The sequence below is a fragment of the Clavelina lepadiformis genome, chromosome 7 (assembly GCF_947623445.1).
Source record: "Clavelina lepadiformis chromosome 7, kaClaLepa1.1, whole genome shotgun sequence".
In the NCBI taxonomy this organism is placed as follows: Eukaryota; Metazoa; Chordata; class Ascidiacea; order Aplousobranchia; family Clavelinidae; genus Clavelina; species Clavelina lepadiformis.
The window spans coordinates 18,651,084-18,668,252 of record NC_135246.1 but is presented as its reverse complement, the minus strand read 5'-3'; the positions used below and the strand labels follow the sequence as shown (position 1 = coordinate 18,668,252).

The 17,169-nt window shown below is 35.2% G+C and overlaps 4 protein-coding genes and 1 long non-coding RNA gene across 5 annotated transcripts; 3 read left to right on the top strand and 2 right to left on the bottom strand.

Annotated features, from left to right (window-relative positions):
• Positions 1 to 144: 144 nt before the first annotated feature.
• LOC143465039 (pentatricopeptide repeat-containing protein 1, mitochondrial-like) lies at positions 145 to 2,785 on the bottom strand. The gene has a single exon (XM_076963161.1). The coding sequence runs from the start codon at positions 2,141 to 2,143 to the stop codon at positions 194 to 196; it is 1,950 nt and encodes a 649-aa protein (XP_076819276.1). The 5' UTR covers positions 2,144 to 2,785; the 3' UTR covers positions 145 to 193.
• Positions 2,786 to 2,932: 147 nt separating this feature from the next.
• On the top strand, positions 2,933 to 4,556 carry LOC143465301 (biogenesis of lysosome-related organelles complex 1 subunit 2-like). Its single transcript, XM_076963524.1, has one exon. It carries the CDS (start codon positions 3,254 to 3,256, stop codon positions 3,788 to 3,790), a length of 537 nt encoding a protein of 178 aa, XP_076819639.1. The 5' UTR covers positions 2,933 to 3,253; the 3' UTR covers positions 3,791 to 4,556.
• Positions 4,557 to 4,559: 3 nt separating this feature from the next.
• On the top strand, positions 4,560 to 9,166 carry LOC143465300 (ethanolamine kinase 1-like). The gene is made up of 9 exons (XM_076963523.1): positions 4,560 to 4,699; positions 5,399 to 5,521; positions 5,716 to 5,852; positions 5,948 to 6,067; positions 6,150 to 6,310; positions 6,449 to 6,532; positions 7,082 to 7,254; positions 7,696 to 7,769; positions 7,915 to 9,166. Exons 1-9 carry the CDS (start codon positions 4,583 to 4,585, stop codon positions 7,973 to 7,975), a joined length of 1,050 nt encoding a protein of 349 aa, XP_076819638.1. The 5' UTR covers positions 4,560 to 4,582; the 3' UTR covers positions 7,976 to 9,166.
• A 1,322-nt stretch (positions 9,167 to 10,488) lies between these two features.
• On the bottom strand, positions 10,489 to 13,615 carry LOC143464843 (carbohydrate sulfotransferase 10-like). The gene is made up of 6 exons (XM_076962863.1): positions 13,128 to 13,615; positions 12,711 to 12,852; positions 12,220 to 12,431; positions 11,882 to 12,033; positions 10,979 to 11,148; positions 10,489 to 10,888 (listed from the first exon to the last, which is right to left on the bottom strand). The coding sequence occupies exons 1-6, from the start codon at positions 13,464 to 13,466 to the stop codon at positions 10,665 to 10,667; spliced, it is 1,239 nt and encodes a 412-aa protein (XP_076818978.1). The 5' UTR covers positions 13,467 to 13,615; the 3' UTR covers positions 10,489 to 10,664.
• Positions 13,616 to 13,858: 243 nt separating this feature from the next.
• On the top strand, positions 13,859 to 14,411 carry LOC143465825 (uncharacterized). Its single transcript, XR_013118666.1, has 2 exons — positions 13,859 to 14,107; positions 14,182 to 14,411. It is a non-coding gene; the product is annotated as an uncharacterized LOC143465825 (long non-coding RNA).
• The last annotated feature ends 2,758 nt before the right edge of the window (positions 14,412 to 17,169 follow it).

Sequence of the window (17,169 nt, the reverse complement as noted above, 5' to 3'; positions counted from 1 at the left end):
AACCAAATTTTAAAGTAAAATAAGAAACTGGATATAGTTTGGCACTCTTAAGGTTAACTTTATATTTTTCGACACGAGCTTTCGCAAGCATAAGCTTGCTTCTTCAGGTGTACTGTGATTTCACAGTACTGTAAGTTCACAATGTTGTGTCACAGCTGTATTTATTCTCTTTGATAGGATGTAACTAGTTTAGTCAATTTACAATTACGTCAGCATTGTTCAACCATTGTTTATAAGCTCTTCGAAATCTTAAAAATCGTTTCTCAAATTTAGGATCGCAGACCTTCCACCTGCTGTAACCCTCAGGCCAGTTGGCAGCTTTCTCAAGTAGCCTCACAAGATCTTCATTTGCCTTTATTTTATAATCCATTAGTTGTTTGATGATGTAAATCAGGTACTCATAATCAGGTGAGCGCACGTCAGTATATCCTCGAATGGTTAAGTTTTTTGGATTCTTCAAAGCAGCAATTATTAAAGTGTGAAATAGTATTAGATCTGGTTCAATATTTTCCTTTTTAAAGCCTTCCAAAAGTTCTCGTCCTTTTTGGTAATTTCGACATAAAAGAGCTTGAATACACCAAGTTCTATAACTCGGAACCAAACCATTTACCTTGAGTCTTTCTATTACTTCCAGCGAGCCTGTATAATAATATCTTTTAGCTCGTTTATAAAGGATGCAGTTGTAGAAATCAACATCCAGTTTTGCGCCAGATTTTTCCGCGTACGTCATAAGCTTGTTTTCTTCATCGTCAGTCTGCCCCAATACTTGAGCAATTGCACTGAGGAGTTTTGCGGAAGCTGGAATCTTGTATTTCTTCATGATGTCCAACACTCCATCAAGACCGCCGATCAGGCTGAACCGATCTGCAGGTTTTGGACATTCTGTTATTGCGACTAACGCTGATTTTGCACCTGTTTGTAGTAGACTTGGAACATTACCGACTGCCGCCACTGCATCATTGCCTGATGTCTCGCTGACTTTCAAATCGTTCTTCTTTATATTAACTTCTTGTTTATCATGCTCCAATAATCCCTTTGTATCACTTGCTGGCAGAGCAGTTAACATCAACAAGTCAGGTGAAGTATTTTCCAAAGGCTTGGAGCTCTTTGGAGATGATTCCTGACCTTTCAACCATCGAAATTGACGGAAGTTGTTCTTCATGATCTCCTGAATGTCTGTAGCATCTGCACCGTTCTGCAGCAAAACTTTGTTGGCCAATTCAAGGTCACCAATATTACATCGCAAAACCACCCTTAACAATTGTACCAAGGTTTGTGGAGCGGGGTAACAACCAAAGCAAATCATTCTCTTCCACACCTGGCATGCATGCCGGAATCCATTTTCTTTGTCACTCTCACAGGCTGATATGAGGTTTGTAAAAGTAATTATGTCAGGCTCGATTCCAGCTGCTAAGGAATCACGAAACACACTCATTGTCTCTTGCAAGGAAGTATGACTTGCGTAAGCTTTCAATAGAGCGTTGTATGAAATACGATTAAGGGGAATTTTCTTTACTTTAACCTTTTCATAAAACCTCCTCAATATTTCCACATCTTTTCCATTGTGTGCGTTGCAAAATGCATTAAAAATTCCGGTATAACATGGCAATGAAGGTGTAAGGCCATATTCCTTTGCTTTCTTGAACATCTTTAGAGCTCTCCTGACGTCACCAGCCCTTCCCAATGCACCAATAACCACTGAAAAATTATACTCTTGCGGCTGTACTTTGTCTTCTTCCAACATATTTTTTTCAAAAAGTTTTACACATTCATCGATTTTTCCTTGCCTGGCAAGTTTCTTACACCGGACATGATACCAAAATGCAGATTTTTCTTGACAACGTTTGACATATTTTGTTGTGTCGTCATCTTGAGGATGACTAAACACCTTGATATTATGCTGATTGGCGATGAGTCCGAATGTGTCATTGGGGTTCAAATCCACTCCAAGGGCACTTAACTGGGTGCTTTTAATTGGCTCTGTTCCAAAATGAACAGCCAATAGCTTTACTATTGACCTATTCTCATGCTGTTGAAAAAGAGTGTGGCAAGCCCAAGTCCTTAAAATTGGTTGCTTGTGAATACATCGGTGATGCACACTACCTGCCAGATACGTAACACAAAGTTTAGAGCATCTAATCATTTCCTCTTGATGCACTGCAATATATTTGTCATACAGTTAAAACGAAAAAAATCTTGGAATAAACCTGATACGTGATAACCTATTTTTAGCGATGTACTTGAAGTACCACACTGAAAGGTAGCCTATTGGGTGATAAAGTACAAAATAAAAATTGCCAAGTTGCCTAGCTTAGTTGCTGCAATCTTAATCAAAGAAGTTAAGAAAGTATACGATACCCTTCCAACTTAACACAAAGCCTAGCCCATATAACAAGACTGCAGAGTTTGTCATTTGCAAGCTCAATATTGTTTTTCATATGAGCATTTGTGGAAGGAAAAATATTGTGCTGACACATGTGGTTACAAATAAATTTGCAACAACGATATAAATACTGTAAATAAGACATGAAAATTTGGCAGAGCCTCAAGAAAAAAAGTGGCTTTTAGTGCAGAAGTGTACAACCAAATGACGTCACAACTTGAGTAGCTTGGGTCTAGTATACAAATGTATCCTGTGGTTGTGCACATCTACACTAGAGTGACTAGACCCAAAAATGGCATTTCAGTAATATGATGTAAAAAAGTAAAATTTAGAGTCAGCCGTCAGCACTTTGAAGCAAAACTTCAGGCTTGGCGCTGGTGCAGTATCATGACTGCATGGAAATAAGCCTACAGTATTTTTTTAAAGTTTTATAGAAAGAAATCGTGAAAAGCAAGCTATCAAGTTTTTATCAGAAAACGATCAAAGGGGAATCCCCGAAACAAAAAATTGTAAATATATTTTTTTAAAAGGCTTTAGTTGTTAGTGTAAGGAAATTTTTCAGCGCTATTTTTCCTTACCATATTAAATTGCTCGTCATCTTCGCAACAAGAAAAGCTATAAAATACACTAACGGTAGCTCATGTTCAGTTGCGGTTTATTGCAAGGTTTTAATGATCATGTGGATTTATTTTCCTGTTGCTCATGTGCCTTAACATACCGGTACAAATTATTAGGCTGAGTTGTGTGCTGTTTTTCCATTCTCATCCAGTGATAGTTGCACTCCTTTGTCCTTTTAGTTTCAGCTTGCTATAAGGAACACTTTGAAAACTGCAAAGCTTACCAGATAGTTTATATTAGTAGCAAAGAAACATGGATGACTCTTCCAATGAGAGACAAGCTGAGGAAGTTGTTAAAGCGTATTCTAAAGGAGAAGATGTGGACATGACAAAGAAGGTGGGAACCTGTGACGAGAATGCTGACTCCATTTCTAAAGAAACAAACAGCGAAAGTGACATATTTGAAGAAGCCAGCTCGAATAGCATATCAGAACTGAAGGAACCAAACGCGGCAGAAGCAAATAGTACCTTAAATTCCCTTTGTGAAGATATGTTTACTAAACTTGCACTTTACTTAAATGGAGAAGCTGATGCAACAATAGAGGATTACGAGCTCCTTAAACAGATGAACGTGGCAACAGCTTCGAAATACGAAGTGATGCTCAAAATTGCAAAGAATGTTGGAGATAATCTACATGAAGTAAACCAAAAATTTTCAGACTTGCAGCCCTACTTGGATCAAATCGACCAAATAGAAGAAAGTGTGTTAGCCTTAGAACAAGCAGCTTATAAATTGGACATTTATTCCAAAAAACTTGAGGAGAGATTAAAACAAGCAGACAGACTGTAAGCCCTGTGACAAAATTTCAGAATAAAAAAGACTCTTAAAATAATTAGCATTGTGCAATAGATATTTCAAATATTACATGTCGTTTAATGTCGTTTGCTTTTAATGTCGTCTATTATATATGTTGAACAACAATTGGTGGTAAAAGAGTTTACAGAAGTATTTTTGTTGTTACTTTTGTCTTCTTGTCGTTGTCGGATTATAAAACAAAAAGCTAGACATCGCCTTTGAGCAAGGGTTTTATGCTTTTTCTAAATATATATTTTCATGCAGTACAATGAATGTAAGGTAATGAATCCCCAAATAAATAATATATACTTGTATAAAGCTGTATTTACAACCAACTGAGTTTGGTTTGATTTGATAAAATTTTTGAATGAGAACAAACAATAATTTTGTCTGAACTAAGAATCTCGTTATCATATGAGTCAACCTCTTGTCTTGCAAGTTTTTTGGGTCGGACAGAAACTCTGTGTCAGTGTTTGCATGCCCACTATGATCTACGAACAAATCTTATTGTTATCTACAGAATTAGTCTAGCATAATGGCATAATTTAACGATAAATTAATTAACCAGTATATATTTACCTATTTCTGACACTGACTGTAAATTTCCGTCATATTTTTGCTGTACTATTATTACTTAACCACTTAATTTATCCGAAATCAGTTGGGCCTATAGTGGATTCATTAAATAGCTTCTACCCTGAGATTGTTTGGACATTGTTTAAATATTTAATCTGTTTGTTAAATTTTTCTTTGCACTAGACCTTTTTACAAGTAGAGCGGTGAAAAATGCAGTCTTACATTAAATCAGAGGTATTTGTGGATCTAGAAAATGCATTAGATGGAGCTAAAGGTATATTAAAGCTTGTTCGGCCTAACTGGGAAGAGAGTGGCATAAAAACCCAGGTATTTCAATCGAATTACAACATCTGGCGTGGTTATTTTTTATAGCTTCAATGATTGTATCAGTGGACATGTAGGCCAAGAAACATTTTTTGAACAATCAGTCAGTAGATATGAAGATGAATATACTTGCTACGCCATATTGCTAATGTATGCTCAATGGAAATGGCATTTATTTTATACCTGACTATATTGAAGTTAAAGTTACGTGTGTTTCCAACCTAATGTGTTACCTTGAAAGCTACATTATCTTCAACCTAAATTCACCGAATAAAATCTATTACTACAGTATGTAGTAAATGATTTAAAATGTATTAAATGATATTCATGTTGATGTCAATGCTTTGTTATAGAGTAAATTTATGTTATAAAGAGACTGATTGGTCGTTACTTAATGGCTTTCAAGTCACAATATTGTTGGTTTCTCAATTTGGTGTTTTTGCACTTTGAAGTTTAAACTGTGGCTACTGGTATTTATTGGTGCCTCTTTCCTAATCTTAAGATAGCAATAATATATATATTTAATACTGCTAAATAATTTATATGCACTATGCATGTTTGCGATGGTCATCAATGAAGTTCATGTATGCCCGTGAATATCTTAGGTTGGTAAAGTCAGCTGCCATGGAATAAATGGCCAGATAGGCAACCTTCAGGAAAGCGATTTTTGTTCATTAAATCATTATTAAATATATAATTAAGGTGTTTTCAAATGGAATCACAAATAAGATGTTCGGTTTTCACTACAAAAATAATAAGGGAGAAATCATCCTTGTTCGAGTGAACGGCAATGGAACGGAGATATTTTTAGACCGCGAAGAAGAGGTGACTATGTAGAGAATTTCAATAGCAGTTTAAAATCTTCAACCACTTGAGTTTTATTGCACATGTATCAGTTTCCGTGCTAAACTATGAATAAACACTTAACTATAACCTTGTTATTGTCTGATCTTTGTGATGTCATCAGTTTACTTGAGGTAATCATGTGTTTTATGTTTTCTTCCAATGCATGATTAAAGGTAAAATCTTTCAGCCTTTTGAGACAATATGGATGTGCCCCATCTCTCTACTGTGTTTTTAACAATGGACTTTGTTATGAATTTATTAAGGGGATTACTTTGACTTGTCAAACTGTAAGACTGCCTTCTGTGTACAAGTACGCATACTACTGTCGCTCTTCATCTAGTGGAGTGGCGTTACATTTTTGTTTGGATGCTCATGAGTTGTTGATTTTTATCCTAAATTTTTCAGACTTTTAGCTGGGGAGTTGGCACGGGTTCATTCAATTCCCACAAAAGCGGATCCACCTCCGAAACCAACCGCGTTTCCTTTGATGAGGAAATTCCTGGCCATTGCTTTTGCTTCCGATAGGTTTGGAATTTCCATGTTTGTTGAGTGCCATAAGATGTTCTATTGTGCATGCACGTTTCATCCTTTTCGATTTTGTCTCCAGCATTATTGACGGTGGTTTGACTGTAGCAAGAAAGAATGAGGACCAAGTTTTAAGGAAAGAAGTTGACGAGTTGGAAAGTTGTCTAACGAACCTAAATTCACCAATCGTATTCTGTCACAATGACATCCTTCTGCATAACGTCATTTATAACGAACACGCAGGTAGGAAATAATCTGTAGTAGTTTTCAAATGGGTGTTATTTTTATATTGTGTCTTATGATACCGTAGTTCTTTTTTTAACTAACAATTAATCACAATTAATAATTGTGCTTGTAACTTGTATATGTAAACTTTTTTAGAGAAGATAAGTTTTATAGATTATGAATACGCCGGGTTCAACTATCAAGCCTATGATATTGGAAATCACTTCTGTGAGTTTGCAGGTATGAAACTATGCAGACATCTAATGATGTTTGCTTATAAATCTTGCTACCTCTTAGCTGTGCCCTAGCGTAGGAGTCTTGCATGATTTGTACACAGACAATTTAGGAGCGCAGAAATGCTAGTTAAATAAATCCTTCAGAAATTTGAATTTTTTAGAATAATAAACTATTGTTAAGCATACACTCATGGCAGCAGATCAAAAACAGCGAAATAACAAAAGTTCGCTCTGCGAACATGTACAGCTAATATTTAGAGGAAAATTGCTTCCAATATTTTACCATCATTTGTTGAAATGTTATTACTTTGCTTTTCGGGCGGTCGCATTGAGGAGATTCGAATGTAATCAATGAATAAAAGCGTCTAAATTGCAGAAAGGGCTTGTAGAAATAGACCTTGGCACTTTACATGTAAAGGATACTAAAACTTTCATTTATTTTATTGTAACATGAAACCTCACAAATCCCATAAGTAAAAGTTTTCTGTGTATGTGAAAGATTCCCATGAAAATTAATTGTGAATTTTTGAGCCGGTATTTTATGGTTATCCAGGCATCGATGACGTTGATTACAACTTGTACCCTGGCAAAGACTTTCAATTGAAGTGGTTGAGACATTACCTTCATGCTTGGTATCAATATAACTTTCCTGATGGATGCACAGACACAAGTCAAATGGACGATAAAGTTGATATTCTTTATAAGCAAGTGAACAAATTTGCACTGGTAAGGATGTTGACGTTTTCTGTTCAACTTTGCCCAAGTATGTTTGATTGGACGGGCGGGTTGTGTTTTGAAGAAAACCTTTTTTAATTTTTTATTGTTAGCCTGTTTCTGTAAGGGATAGAGCACTATGCATATAATTAAAGAGCACACTTTGGAAACTTGGTGGTGCTGCTGCTATCACATTTGAGTAAGGTCCTTGAGTAGGATATTAAACACTTTTGTTTTTCTGTGGTTTGGGCTAAACTTCAAAAACCTAATAAAAAATGAATGTTAAAAATGCGTCAGTTAAATTCGACTTATGCTGATTCCCTCAAAAGCCAGTGCATGAGCAATGAGGAATCACATAATGACTTTCGGTCTTATGATAAAGTTTCCAACACCACAGTACCACGTCACTGTTAATGGTTGATGTTGCACTGAGAATGAGCAAATATTTTCTAGGCTTCTCATCTGAGCTGGGGAATTTGGGCGCTGGTGCAAGCAAAATATTCAACAATTGATTTTGATTATAAAGAGTGAGTTCTGCGTTGTCATAATATTCATTGTGTATTTTCATCAAGATTTAATCTGTTTCTTTCGGTTATTAATTTTCGTGATTTTTATCTCTGTTTATTTGCTTGTATGCATTTTCTTACAACGGTCTCCCATCTTATTGTATAGATATTCTAAACTTCGCTTGGATGAGTACCACAGGCGAAAGGATGACTTTCTCGCTCTTTGAAGTGGTTCTAATGAGTTAATATCTCTGAAGTTGTTTACATTTACAGTCATCCATCAGAATTTGAATGACCAAAAGTCAAACAAATTGAAATCCAAACTATTTTCTATACTATTTTAGAGAAAATTTTGCCTCAAATGCTAAAATTCTGCTTGAACCTCAAACGTAATTAGTAATTTTTAAATGATTTTATACACTACTTTTAATGGATTTCATTGAAACTGTGCCCTACGTGTGCTGTATTGTGTCTATTTAATTGCTGGTTATGTTTAAAACATTAACCTAATTTTTTGGCGTTGGCGAAACGTCTGCTAAATATGTTGAAAATATTTTGGTTGTTTTATCTTAAAATTATTCATTATTATTGTTATTTCTAATCTTATGCATTATTGAATCATTTTGTGCAATTGTGGAGAATTCTTTGTATGTTTAACTCTTGCTACTAATGTTCGTTCCGGTATGTTGGGGTTAATCCACCAAAATTAGTCCAAGAATGTTTGTTTTAAGCTTTGGGTAAGAAGCCCCACTTTCACTTTTTATGCAAAATGTTTCGAGACCAAACCAATTCTGCTCATAGTATTGTCATATGGTGAATTTATTATTATCATACATTTAGTCTCTAATTTAGTTTCGTCCTACTTGAGGGCTTTTATACCTAAACGCCTTTTCAAATGCTGTTCATATATTTTGTGTCATATTACTTAAGTGTCGTGAATTTCTTCCAAGTTTGAATATATAGGATAATAACTTATCAAAAGTAATCAAGCTGTATTGTTTTGGTGTTTCATGGTGAGTAGTGTCAATATTCATTGCTTGAAATGCAAAATTAACCGACAGTGATGTGATAAGATAATGATAACAATTATTGCCAGCATATTTTTGTTTAAACTTTGCCTGATCAATGTCCTTGGTAAACTTTAAACTGGATAAATACGGTTCTCCACTCACGATTTTTACCTAATTTTTACAATTTTCCCGATGAGCTTGCTTAACTTAAACTGAAGTAACTTGTTAAAGTTTCAACTTGATCGAAGTTTATCACCTGGCCACTGCTATTTACCATTCATGTCCTTGATTTTCATATCTAACCCTAGCAATCTGCTGTTTAATTTTAGTCAAATGCTTTAATTATAGATTACTAACCTAGTATTGTTTACATGTGTTTCGATGTTGAATGTAAATTTGCTTACAATACTTGTTATACTTTGTGGCGTTAGTGGACGCTAGACACCCACTCCTTAAATAAAAATATCACAACGCCACTATTATCATGACGCTTTGCGATTTCTATTGGCCACTGTAACTGAAGGTTGTGTGACTGCAGTGCTTATGGAATACACTGGTTAGAGTGTAGAATAAATATTATGTTATAATGCAATCAGACTCTTAAGAACAATTATAAAGTTGCGAATTCTGTCTAGAGGTTTCCTAGACTTCGGTCGAATAGATTATTACAATATTAAATACAGAGACTCTGATTAATTTCACTTTTAATGCTTTTCATTATTACTTCAGACAAACACGAAAAATTACAACAATATTACTGTTCAAAGGAAAGGATTTTAGGAACCCAATTGCCAACAACACATCTCTTCACAATACACGAGATCGATCTATATTATTCTTGATCATTCATAATCGTTCTCATTTTCCCACTCTGTGCGTGTTAAAACATGCACGCACAAGCACAAATAGCATGCAACGGTACATATATACACTGAGTGAGAGCATTGCAGAAATAAGATTCCAAATCGAGGCGAAATGTGTTTTTATCAAAACAGAAATGGAGGACTCGAAGATTTATAGTTTAAGTGTCAATTCTAACGACAAATCGTTGAAGGAAATAAGTTCAGTCAACGCTGTCTATTTTGGAATGACAGTGCGGTTATTAATCGTGCAGAAAACGTGCCTGGCGAATAAGTTGTCAATCACACCAGGCTGTTTCGAATTTGGTGAGTTCATAATGCAATGCAGGTCACGTTTTTGACAATTAATGAGGTTATCTTAGTACAATGAGTTCAAAGGTTTAAGATGGAAAACACGTTTACGGAATAGATTGTCAAACAACTGTGCTTTAATAGATTTTGTCGTGAACTGAGAAGAACTTATGGTAAAGAAGGCCTTTTACTAATAATAGCGCGGTAAATAGCAGATATACAACTACAATATCACAACTTGGAAAACAATGCAAACGGCGTCTTCCATCACTCACTAACCATGTCGTTTTTCCGGCCTTCTGAGCCATTCTACTGATAACACCGTTATAAAGGGTTGTGTTTATTTTTTAGCGAATTCAGTCGTCTAACACATGCTTCGGTTTACTATTCTTGGTTTTTGTATTGTATTGTTTATTTTTCGCCATTAACTATGCGGAACGAAAGTTAGGATGCTAACCGTTGTAGTTAGGCTATAGCACAAAAAAAAACATGCTCACGAACAATTGTTTGGCATTATTTAGGCAACAAAGAGTTTTGCCTGGGAAGAACACCTTCTTTCTGATAAAGGAGTCACTGCCATTCACTAGTGGCATTTTATTGGTGCTTATTATAAACAGCCAATAAACCCTCAACTTTTTCGAAGTGCTTGAAATAGGAGTTAGGGAGGTTTTTGATCAAAATCATCTTTGAAACTAATTTTCCTTAAACTTAATATAGAATCCAAATGGATGAGAAATTACTGAAAAAGAACTAAGCTACCAGCCGCCAGCAGTTAAGTTATTTAAATCGAAAGTATAATCAAATAAAAGAAAATCTTGTTCATAGACATCATATAAGCGTTTTATAAGATTCGTTGGAAGTTGAGAAAAGTATTTCTTGATCGTGTCTTTGGGGGATTCCCTCTTCCAACTGCTGGAGTTGTGTAAACGGAGAACTCTGGCACTTGTCTTCAGTATGTTCTTTAAAATCCACGCAGCGTCTTTCAAGGAAGCAAAAATAAGAGGGTCCAAAGGGTCTCATTGAAACTGTTTAATTGTTGTTTCAAGTTGATAGTTTTAATTCAACTTACCTTCTTCGAAAGTTTCCAGTTTAATGACAAAATTAAACGGCACTACGCAAGGGTCGCAAGTAGTTGCGATAGGCTTAAAATGGGGGTCAAGGCAGCTGCTGTTGTCGCCGTGGTCTGCTATAAACCGGGCAAAATCTTTCCACTCGATGAAATATTGTCCCGGTCCTTGCCTAAAAAAAGGTTATGATATAAACAAAGATCAAACGGGAAATTATCCTGAAATAAAAAATATATGTAAGTATAGGCCTACTGTCGTGTCTATTCTGAATAATGTAACCTTTTAAAGCCTAATTATGCGTTAAAGGTTGGTTGGTCACAAGAAAATGTTAGTAATAAATGTACCAAAACTGGTAATAACCTAACTGGAATATACCAATTCAGAAAATAGGGTACTTAAGGAGAACTTAGCCTTACCTAAATAATATTTACTCGCAATAAGTTTCCGTTATACATTGCCATGATTCACAGAGCAATAAGAGTTAATATCACAGGTTGCTAAAAGAAGAATAAGAATATTGAACAATAAAAAAAAAATTTGTTACAAATTAAATGCCATTTTGGTATTTTCCGGTTCGATAAATTTTATTTTGGTTAAGCTTATATATTAGGCTACAATGTTCTTCTACTGGCATCCTGTGATAATAAAACTTACTGTTCTGTGATTTCTTGTAACTTCTTCTTCCTGCTATCGGTACTTCTATCTTGTTACATCCGGCTTTAGTCAATTGGTAAAATTAATTTTGGTATGGCCTATTCTGCTCTATTGGCATTTTTTCAGTTTGGTGACCTATTTTCCGTTTTGGTATTTTCATTGTTCCTGTTTTAGTTTGGTAAATATTAAGGGATGTAGGTTATAGCGCGTTTATATCACGATCAGGACTGCGCAAGCAACATAATACTCACCACCTCCCATACATATTTGTGTATTTCTTCAGTTCAGGATATTGCTTGAACCAAGTATTATAGTAATAAACCTGCTGACATTTGTCTCTCCAACCTGATATCATCCTAGCAAAGGGATGGCGAACATTGACCATGATAGCTGAGGCTTGGTCCTGCAATATGAGAAGAGGAAAGTTTTAATAAACTGATTTGTTATGAATCTGAGGCTTAAAGTTGCTCAAGTACCATGCTAGGTTATACAATTAAAGTCCTTGGCCGACACCTAACGGACTATACGTTACTGCTTGGTAAAAGCATTGTGTGCGGCTGGTCAAAAATTTGCTTTTAGCGACTGTTACTTTCCAGATTTCCAACTTTTTTGCTGCTTCTAATTCTTCGAAAGCGTTCACGTTGCCGTGGATGGCTTTTTCCCAAAATTGTTCCCTCGCTGCCTCGCCTGGAGCGCGCAAGTTCCAGAAAACGTCATTCCATGTTGAACTCCCGGCTTTCAACACTTGACAAAGCATCGTGCGATGTCGGTAACTGCCGATATATCCGTCAGTGGGCGCCCCTGAGGTAATTTTTTGCTTCAATGACATTCTCATTGTAATTTTTATATCTTTTCTAAACAACAGGCTTAAGGCAGATCCTTGATACGTTTATCATAATACTGTTTGTTGTATTCGTAATCGACGAAATCTATATTATATAAACAACTGTTCGAAAAGACATCGTAAGCAAGCGTTTCTCGCTTTGTGCATTTGATATCAGGACACTTTTCAATGCAGAATATTTTGATTAACCTTACAATACAAAACACTCATTACAGTAGTAATTTCTGGATGTTGACCTTTTTCTTTTACTTGCTGCCATTTGATACGAAATTCCGGGTCAATTCTCGAGCACCGTCCGGCGATGGTTTGCACCCTTGCATCGAATCTTTGTTTGGTCACGTGACTAGGCTCACGAAGCGAAAGATCCTCAGCTGCCATCTGTCGATCAATGCAAGGTTTGTTTTATGAAAAATTTACCTTGTGTAATTGTGTGGATGACTTTCTTAGTAACACAAACCGACATATCAGTGGACAAAATAAATACGTATAGCTGTACATATGGCTATTTATATATCGAGCTATATGTAGCTGAATAAGCTATACTAGGTCTAAATTCGTAAACTTGGTTGTAACATTGGTGGTTCATGTACTCTGTAGTAGAGAGTCTAAACGTCCCATACGTATAATTACAATAAAATTTACAAAACAATCACCATTCGCTTTGACTTAAACGAGATTTCTTTTCTCTTCGGAATATGACGAAAAGATTTTCGTTTATTTTCTTTGTGATAACTTTCTTTGCTGGTGTCTTTCTTTGTTTTAGCCGCCACTTTTGTTGTGGTTGTTGGTTTGCTCAGTGCTATTCTACTTGTCATATGAGGCAGTTTGTCTCTTTCCTTGATATTAGACATGTCTCGAATTAAGACGAAATGAACAAATAACGTACAGACCACAACCACAGCCATCAACAAGAAAAACCTGCTCCTAATGGTTAAGAAGTGCTGAGCTTTGCTTTGCCAAAACTTGAGCAAAATCTTCCATTTAAACAGCATTGTTACTTCCGTATATTGCGCAATGGCCTTCTTGCCCACTCTTAATCAGTCTTTGTTTAGAAAACCCACATCATGCTATTTGCCTGAAAATCTTTTACGGCTTGCTATAGACATCACTTTAGCGCGCCACTGAAGAACAACATAACAGAAAATTGTTTCATGTTTCGTAAATTCAGTTGCTAATTTGGTTGTCCTTGCTTATATTTCGCCCGAAGCGATGACGATTTCATGTCACTAGACAATCTATCAAGTTGTACGTGTGTCGACAAAATTTACACCATAGGTTTGTAGGTTATACAGTCGAACTATTGCATTTATATACAGTGATGTATTACATGATAGCTTTGGTTCACAAATATTGAATTACTTTAGCATATAAAAGGTGGGGAAGATAAAGTTGCTTTGAAATAGTGATAGCAATGGTTCTATAGAGGCCTAGAGCTATGTCTTTCGTGACGTTTTGAATTATAACTCTTAAATAAATATATATACTCGTACAGTATATGTACATTCTTTTTTAATTTTGAAATAATGTCCGTATCAATGAATATTCGATCTAAGAAAACTAGGGCCAATTGTATAATGTAATATTGTTACTGCTGACATGTTATATATAAGATTTAACGCAGAAACCACATCAGGTAAATTCATTAATTCCTTTAATCGAGCTTTTAACTTGTAGAAGTTGGAGGCTTATGTAATTTTTTACTTTTAGGTGAAATTCGATTTGCCTGCGAAAAAGGGTGGCATTACGAACATACGTCAGTAAGTACAGGCAAGAATTCAATTCTTAACGACATTTCAATAAAACTCGGGCGAAGAGACTCTATTCGTCAATCACGACAGTTGTTGTGATATTTCTCTTTTCCGTTTCCAGACTCCTTTTTAATTTATTAGCCTACATAAGATATCTAACGATTGTAAATAAATTGACATAAAATCTTAGTTACTCTTCGATGCTGTTGAATGCTGAAGGTATTTATCAGTTACCACCTTTTCTTTTATCATTTAGTTTATGTATAGGAATGATAGACAGCAAAATTGCAAAATTATTTGAAATTCTGTTTCAAGATTTTCTATTCAAAATTAATTAGTTTAAAGTTATTCAAATTAAGCCAAGATATCCGGATAAAAACGCAGGGCTTTGCCAGTACAGGCAGGTAGCCTGTATTAGCTTTCCCTGATAGCCACTTGAACCCATGCTTTGACCATGATCAAATGGACACTGCACATGTATATTGCGTGCATGAGCAGCAAGAGCATTTGCAAAATAATGGCTAAAGACTTTTGGCCTATAACCTAAGCCCTATAAGGCTTTTGGTTTGGCTCCAATACTGTTGGAGTATTGGGTATTGGCTACTATTGTGTTCGAGTTTCCGGATCAAACTCAACAACCCCAGGAGGGGGATTGTATATTGTAAGGAAAAATTCAATGATTTCCTGGGAGCGACAACATACAAAATGACACACTGTAGAGGCGTAGAATATACAGAAGTTTATTAGAGTAACTCGTTTTAAGACAAAGGTCTGGACCGAAATGTGAAAGCTTATATACCATGCCGGAAGTCGTTGAAAGGTTGTTTATAATATTGTACTTTGTGTATTTACCAAAATAGTTTTGTGAGCATTCCACACTTTACCAAAACTATTTACTTGCATGATTTTACCAAGTAGTTAGCATATTGGTATAAAAACACAAAATATTATTGAAGCTGTGCGTAATGCAGATGCTTTGAAAGACGTTCCACTAACGAGATTTACAAACAGAAATTACTACTAGTGTAAAAGTTTTAATAAGCTGCACAAAATCAACCTAAAATTTGAATATGTTAACATTCAACATGCATCGTGTATACATGTGCAGCCTATATACGTACATATTTATAAACAATATGCAAACTAGATACAGTGTACGAAAGACTTCAAATTGCCGTACATGAGGCTTCCTCTCATATCATATTTTCGCGTCTTTGACGTGAACAAAGACGTTTCAAATAATGCGATTCCATATTGAATTTCTTTCAACTTTCAAAATTCGACTTTCAAAATTCGGAAGAGCACCTTACAGTGATGATATCTCTGTTTTATTCCTTTAGTTGGCTAAAATCTTTGTCCATCATAAGAAACAATAAGAAATAGCAATTTATAACAATGTTTTTATGTAAATTGTTTGTTTTTTTTGCGACTATGTTAATACTGATTAAATTATTTAATCATGTCATGAAAGAAACAAAAACAAGTTGAAACTTGAGTGTTGTGTTGGTTTACCAAATATACCGTCAAAATAAATATATTTCAGTAAAATCAATTTTGCGTGCACAGAGTTGACACACGTCTACGTACGGGACAGGTTACGAAACTGTAGTTAGTTTTGCGTATGTATTTAAATGGGACCTTGTATTTTTGCAGCTTTAGATCAATTTGAAACAACGTAATTCACAGTTTCCACCAGCACACAAAACACAATAAAATTAGATTTTCAATTTCACAAACTGTTTCCTGAATTTAGTTAGACCTACAAAGACTCTTTGCAGCAAAAGTATAGAATAACCATGGCATTTGCTTCAGTTGCTTGTGTTAATTAGGAAATGTAAACCGTATATGTATCATGATACTGTACATATGCTGTATACTTTATTATTTTTACTTAGATTAAAGCGGACTTTTTACGTTATAAACGTTTGCTTAAAAAATTTGAAAACTATGAGTGTTTACATGTCTTCCCCAACAAATAAAGTAGGCGGATTTTGATTGCGCCGATTAGAGATTAAGCTTTTATAATTTCTCTAAATAGATTTTCTCTAAATCAGTCATGTTAGAGCAGTTTTTATTTGAATTTCGCTGATCAAAACGGTCCAATGTTCAAACGAAAAACGTTTCCAAAGAGTTTTTTGTTAATAGCAATGGTACACTTTTTCGCAAACTGTATATAAACTGTTTGTGAAAAATATACTTAACATACTTAACTATACTTAACAATACTTAACAACGATTGGTAATGACAGGCGATCACTGGGTCGTAAGTTGTGCACTTGTAAGGTAATAAGTGAAGTGTAACCAAAATCAGCTAGTAGCATGTAAAAACAGAAATATATCTGCATTATTCAGACAGTTTCAATACGACTGATGATGCCCAAACTGTTGGCGAAACATTTGTCTTTTTTATCATACAAGCTGACTTCGGTTTTGAAATTAGTGACCTTTTCTAAAAAATGTTCAGATATCTGTCCATGTTTGTTTTATAAAGTTGGATTTTGTAATTTTTGAAATATTATCATATTTTCATAATTTTTCACTCTCCCTGCATTGAAGCGTATCGTTTTTGTTTACTCATTTACGCACCACTAACTCGACTAACTGTTCTCTTGTGTTCTCTTCTCGCGGTCAGCTGGTTTTCCGCACGGCGTGGACGAGGTGTAACAAGAAAAATTTCTAGAAATGTATCACTTGTAGAAATACTTAATTTACACTAAATGCACTTTCTTTAGTTTTACAAATATGATGTATACAGGAAGCCAGATGTTTTTGCTACTAACCTGTAAAAATCCGAGCAGTTTACGACGTATAGTTTTGAGTGATTAATGATTGAAAATGTGTGTGCAGTGTCGGCCACACCTAGTTAAAATATTATTGTCGCGAGCCCGGTTTGGATAGGGTTAAGTCTACGTGGGATAAGTAGCAGATGCATTAATAACCACGCTTC